This window comes from Garra rufa, chromosome 7, assembly GCF_049309525.1.
Source record: "Garra rufa chromosome 7, GarRuf1.0, whole genome shotgun sequence".
Taxonomy (NCBI): Eukaryota; Metazoa; Chordata; class Actinopteri; order Cypriniformes; family Cyprinidae; genus Garra; species Garra rufa.
In genome coordinates this window covers 36,468,567-36,475,137 of record NC_133367.1, presented here as the reverse complement: position 1 = coordinate 36,475,137, position 6,571 = coordinate 36,468,567, and the positions used below count along the sequence as shown (strand labels likewise).

The window sequence follows — 6,571 nt, the reverse complement described above, 5'->3', positions numbered from 1 at the left end:
ACTTCAAATGTTGACTACTATATACATTCAAAGGCATGTGTCATTTATCAAACTCTGAACTTTGGAATCAATGTGGGTAAACTGCCAACTGGAAAGGCTGAGGTGGTTTTAAAACAGTCATAAAATTGAGGTTATATGGTGTTATACCTTCACATTATACAGAGAGATATTGCATATGTTCAAAGGTACTAGTTATTTGACATTTGACTAAAATCATGAGACCATTGGCTCAGTGATTTTTGGTCTTCACAGTTTTCAATCATGTTACAGCAGAGATAGATATAATTTGTATCACTTTATGAGCATTATACTTATACATATAACTTACACTGTTCACTGAAATCTCTGCTTGATTCTAATGCAATGTTTTGTCAAGAAACCATGGGGTGTGGTGCTAGCTTACAAATCAATTACGCAATGTTTCAGTGTTGTATTTAGACTGTCAGCCTGAACGTTCACTGATTAGTGTTGTTTCAGCTCTACAATCATCAAACTGCTGTCTAAAGGAACTGGACCTGAGTAACAATACTTCAGGATTCAGGAGTGAAGCTGCTCTCTAAGAAGCTGAAGAACTGAAGAAGCAGAGGTAATTTTAAAATCATATATCTTGTCGCTGTTGGACAGAAACCTTGTGTTTCCAAACTCTGTACTTTTTAGGAAATTTGATTTAAAAAAAAAATAGTAGTTTCTGAATATTTAAACACTGTGTTGTGGCTTACCATTAATCCTATTAATAACATTTGACCTAAACCAAGTTTTCATCAACTTACAAAGTTTATAGATGAGGGCTCAGTTTATTCTACTGTTGAAAATATTTGGCCAAAATATCTTGTTATAAAAGACAAAGTACTATGCAAAGGCTATTTAAAGCAGTATTGGACATGAACTAAATGGCAAATGCCACTCTCTAAGCCACTCTTCATCACTCCTCAAACACATAAATTATTAACCTTTATAGAAATGGTGTTTCTCAATCAACGAAAACATTGTACTTACTGCAGTACTTCATTTAGAATGGAGACAGGGACACATGGTGGAGCTATGAGGTTTTGCTGATCCAATGGAGTTACGACATTTAGTCACAAGGACTTTTTATCTAACTCAGCATTTACATGACTAATGTTTTCTTAAACAGATTATTAAAGGTTCAATCTGAAAGGAACCTTTCACTTTTATTCTGATTTATGTGGCTTTATATCAACTTTGATGATTAGTTACATGAAAACGGTTTGAGATATCAAAAAAAAAAAAAAAAAAAAATGCCATTCCAGCAGATGATCTAGGACAGAGGTGTCAAACTCCTGGAAGGCCACAGTTTTACAGAGTTTAGTTCCAACTCTGCTTCACTAAACACATACCTGTGGCTTTCAAACAAGCATGGAAGACTTGAATAACTAGATCACTTTAAAGGTTGAAGATAAACTCCGCAGGGCTGTGGCCTGAGATTGATATGTTAAAAAGGTCAAAGAAGCAGATTGAAAAAAGCAAGCCAACTGTAAAAAAAAAAAAAAAAAAAAAGTAACATTTTATTCTGTATAGGACGAAAAGCAATAGAATGAGGTGAGATTCATGGCTCACAAAACTTCTGGAATGTTTGTATAGGTTCAAATGGCAAATCCCCAAAATAGCTGAATTGGAAAAATTTGGTATTGTTTGACACAGAATCTAACAAGACCATTGATGATTTATGGTCAAACTGTTCCGAAGTAAGCCACATTTTTACACTTGTTTACTGAAACATTTTTAGTTTCTACATTTTTGCCAGCAGTATCTGAAAATGATCAAAGTTGGTGAAAAAACGAACTTAACTTTTTCTGAAAATTCACATGATGGTAAATAATGTCTTTCCTCTACTTTTCAAAAGTTATTAGCACAAACATAAGTGCAAATGTGGACAGTTGGTGGCACTAAAGAACATTTTCTATAGTTAATGTTGAGACTGTCCTCTATAGCATAACCTCTATGGTATAACTTTGCCACAAGCGGTTCTATGCGTCGACTCAAAATCCGAAAAAGAAGAAAACTAATGGATACAATATGTGCCTTGGTACCTTCAGTGCTCCTTAATAAACTACAAAAAATACTCTAGTAAAGGATGGAAAGCAAAATATTATTTATTATATTTAAAGAGATAGTTCACCCAAAAATGTAAAATGCTGTCATTAATTACTCACCCTCACCCTCATTAAATCCATAAGACCTTCGTTCATCTTCAGAAAACAAATTAAGATATTTTTGATGAACTCCAAGAGCTTTCTGACCCTATAGACAGCAATGTAACTACCACGTTCAAGCCTAGAAAGGTATAGTCCATGTGACATTAGTGGTTCAACCGTAATGTTATGAAGCAATGAGAATAATTTTTGTGCGCAAAGAAAACAAAAGTATACTTATGTAGCTCTTCAACACACATTCATAAGACCTTGAACATGGTAGTTGTGCTGCTGTCTATGCAGGGTCAGAAACCTCTTGGATTTAATCAAAAATATCTTCATTTGTGTTCTGAAGATGAACAAAGGTCTTATGGGTTTGAAACAATATGAGGGTGAGTAATTAATGACAGAATTTTAAGTTTAGAGTGAACTGTGCCTTTATTAGATAATTTACTATGTTCTATTTGTTATGTTTATTTGGTGATGTTGAGTCCAATGAATATAACATGACACTTTAAACTTTTCTTTTTCTTCAACAGTCTGGAACTTGGAACACAGCGGAGAGAAGATGACTAGAGAAGAACTTCTAAAATGTAGGTCTTCGCATACATTTCTTCACAGGACATAATTTTACAAAATACCAGAATACGTTCTCAAGTATAAAATGTTTTCTGTGTACATGTAGTCAAAAATATTTATGTGGATCCGAAAAGTAGATCCAAGGCCAATTTGGTTCTTGAACATATTTTGTGGATTCATTAATGTTCTTGTTTCTTACATGCAGATTTCTGTGATCTCACACTGGATGCAAACACAGTACACAATCGTCTCTCTGTTGTGGAGGGCAACAAAAAGTTGGTGTGTAATCCAGAACCAGTGTCGTATCCTGATAATCCAGAGAGGTTTGATGGCCTTCCGCAGGTTCTGTGTAAAGAGCGTCTGTGTGGACGCTGTTACTGGGAGGCTGAATGGAGTGGGTTGGGTGATATGGTGGTGTCATATGAAGGAATCGGCAGGAAAGGAGAATGTTTTGACACCAGGTTCGGAGCCAATGACAAATCTTGGATTCTGAGCTGCTTCGGAGAGAAACTGATTGCTTGGCATGACAATATGGGAACGCATATACCTCCCCCAGAACCTCCCTTAAACAAAGTAGCAGTGTATTTGGACGAGGCGGATGGCATTCTGTCCTTCTACAGCATCTCTGACACAAACACACTCAGACACTTACACACATTCAACACCACATTCACTGAACCCCTCTATGCTGGATTTGTGCTTTATACTAATTCAGTGTCTCTGACAGGATCAACAAGATGAATAATTTATATTCACTACAAAATATACCGTGGCTCCAATAAGTACTCAAAGAAATTCAGACATTTTTAAGTGTGACTTAAGTGTCTAAATACTTTCTGGGATCACTGTATGGTAGTTATGATTTTTTGCTTTTTTTAACTTGTTAGTTACACTCTAAAAAATAAAGGTTCTTTAAAAGGTTCTTCACATCAATGCCATAGAAGAACCATTTTTGGTTCACAAAGAACCATTCAGTCAAAGGTTCTTTAAAGAACCATCTCTTTCTTATCTTTTAATAATCTGAAGAACCTTCTTTCACCACAAAGAACCTTTTGTGAAACAGAAAGGTCTTTCAGATGTTAAAGGCTCTTTATGGAACCATTTAGACAAAAAAGGTTCTTATATGGCATCGTCAAGCACCTTTTTTTTCAGAGTGTAGCTGAAGGATTTTAATCTTATGATTGTGTGGTTTCAAGTGATATATGTGACCCTGGACCACAAAACCAGTCTTAAGTCGCTGGGTTATATTTGTAGCAATAGCCAAAAATACATTGTATGGGTCAAAATGATTGATTTTTTTTTTATGCCAAAAATCATTAGGAAATTAAGTAAAGATCATGTTCCATGAAGATTTTGTGTAAAATTCCTACTATAAATATATCAAAATGTAATTTTTGATTAGTAATATGCATTGTTAAGAACTTAATGTGGACAGATTTAAAGGTGATTTTCTCAGTATTTTGATTTTTTGCTCCCTCAGATTCCAGATTTTCAAATAGATGTATCTCGGCCAAATATTGTCCTATCCTAACAAACCATACATCAATAGAAAGCTTATTTATTGATCTTTCATATGTATACATCTCAGGTTTGTAAAATTTTACCTTATGACTGGTTTTGTGGTCCAGGGTCACATATGTCTTCATGAGTAAGAGATAAGAGAATGTCCTCATTTCAAGGGTTTTAACTTCACAGGATGTTGTTGTTAAGCATGTTCTATTGCATGTTCTAATGTTTTACCATTGGTGAGAACCACCTGTGTCTCCATTCAAATGTAAATCCCCTAATTCTGTATAATATCTCTATATAATGATCTTATATTTAGTGTATCGCACAGAAAAAATAAACACTAAACCTCTGATAATAAGTTTTCATGAAAAGGACGTTTTACCTGTTTGTTAAACATAGTCTCTGAATCCAATACCTCAGTTACAACCTTTATGCAGTAATGGCCAACATTGCAAGTTATAGTCAAACACGCTTCCGGTATTCTTATGTAATACCATTTACCGCCACTAGGTAGAAGCATCGGTTTATAATCCCTTCTTATAAAAGCATCGGCTCACAATTTTTCCCTGTCAAATGAATTTGCCTAAAGATAACATTTCTCACGTTAATGGTCAACATGACTGTTTGTGGGGCAGATGTCCATTAAATATTATTAAACTTCTACATGTACCAAAATTTTGACATTTGGACATTTAGCTACCAGTCAAAAGTTTTTGAACAGTAAGATTTTTAATGTTTTTATTTTAAAGCAGTCTCTTCTGCTCAGCAAGCCTGCAATTGTTTGACCTGAAATAATTTTGAAATATTTTTACTATTTAAAATAACAGATTTCTATTTGAATATATTTTAAATTGTAATTTATCCCTGTGATCAAAGCTGAATTTTCAGCCTCATTACTCAAGTCTTCAGTGTCACATGATCCTTCAGAAATCATTCTAATATGCTGATTTGCTGTTCAAGTAAAAAAAATATATAGATATTATTTACTACTATTATCATCAATATTTAAAACAGTTGAGCAAATTTTTTCAGGAATCTTTGATGAATAGGAAGACCCAAAGATCAGCATTTATCTGAAATAAAAGACTTGGAAAAACATTATACACTATACCATTCAAAAGCTTGGAGTTTTTTTAATTTGGGAAAGAAATTATAGAAATTAATACTTTTATTAAGCAAGGATGCTTTAAATTGATCAAAAATGATGACAAAGACATTTATAATGTTACAAAAGATCTCTATTTCAGATAAATCATGTTTTTCTGAACTTTCTATTCATAAATAAACCTGAAAAAATTCTACTACTACTACTACTACTACTACTACTAATAATAATAATAATAAATGTTTTTTTTTTTTTTTTTTTTTTTTTCTCGCAGCAAATCAGAATATGAGAATGATTTCTGAAGGATCATGTGACTGGAGTAATTATGCTAAAAATTCAGCTTTGAAACCACAGGAATAAATTACATTTTAAAATATATTAAAATAGAACGCAGTTATTAAAAATCACAATTTTACCGTTTTTTTCTGTACTTTGGAAAAACTAAATGCAGGCTTGGTGTGCAGAAGAGACTTTAAAAACATTAAAAATCTACTGTTCACAAACTTTTGACAGTGTAAAATATTTAATACGATGTCAATGAATACATTTAAAACCACGTCAATTTAATTTAATCAACACACACACACACATATATATATATATATATATATATATATATATATATATAACACAAAATCTGAAGGAGAAACAAATAGTTTGAAAAGCGCTTTTAAAGACCACTAGTTTACATTTGTCGGCGCCTGCCATATTTTGCTCCTCATTGAAACGTAACAAGCGCTGATTTCCTGCCATGAAGTGCGCGTCGCCGCTCTGCCGCAGATCGGTATCGAATGCGGATCAGCTGAAGCCGTTGAGCTCAACATGTGACGTCAATCACTCTGCTGATATTATCTGTGCAGCGCTGCTGACCTCACGCGTTTTTTTTACTGCAACTACCCTGAAGTACAGTTCAAAACGCTCGTGCTCTCTGGGCTGAACGTGCGCGTGGACTGAATGAAAGTAGCAGATTGGGCGCAACTTCTCAGACGCGTTACAGGTATGCGGCTTTAATGCGCTCTGCTCGGATGTGTTATTCAGGCCTGTGTTTGATCACACAGTGCTGTCTGTGGCTGTGTTTGATGAGAATGCTTCCATCTGCGCTTGTGCGGTTGTCCCGCATGCCTTCAGTCGCAGCACAGGGGTGCGTTTATGATGCTCGTTTGAAGCGCTGCTGCTACCGCCTTTGAAGTTCCAGCGTCCCTCCCTGCGCTGAGCTGAGGCTGCT

At 34.7% G+C, this 6,571-nt stretch overlaps 1 protein-coding gene across 1 annotated transcript; it reads left to right on the top strand.

The window, feature by feature from the left end:
- Positions 1-433: 433 nt before the first annotated feature.
- LOC141339261 (stonustoxin subunit alpha-like) lies at positions 434-4,581 on the top strand. The gene is made up of 3 exons (XM_073844891.1): positions 434-586; positions 2,693-2,746; positions 2,938-4,581. The coding sequence occupies exons 2-3, from the start codon at positions 2,722-2,724 to the stop codon at positions 3,471-3,473; spliced, it is 561 nt and encodes a 186-aa protein (XP_073700992.1). The 5' UTR covers positions 434-586; positions 2,693-2,721; the 3' UTR covers positions 3,474-4,581.
- The last annotated feature ends 1,990 nt before the right edge of the window (positions 4,582-6,571 follow it).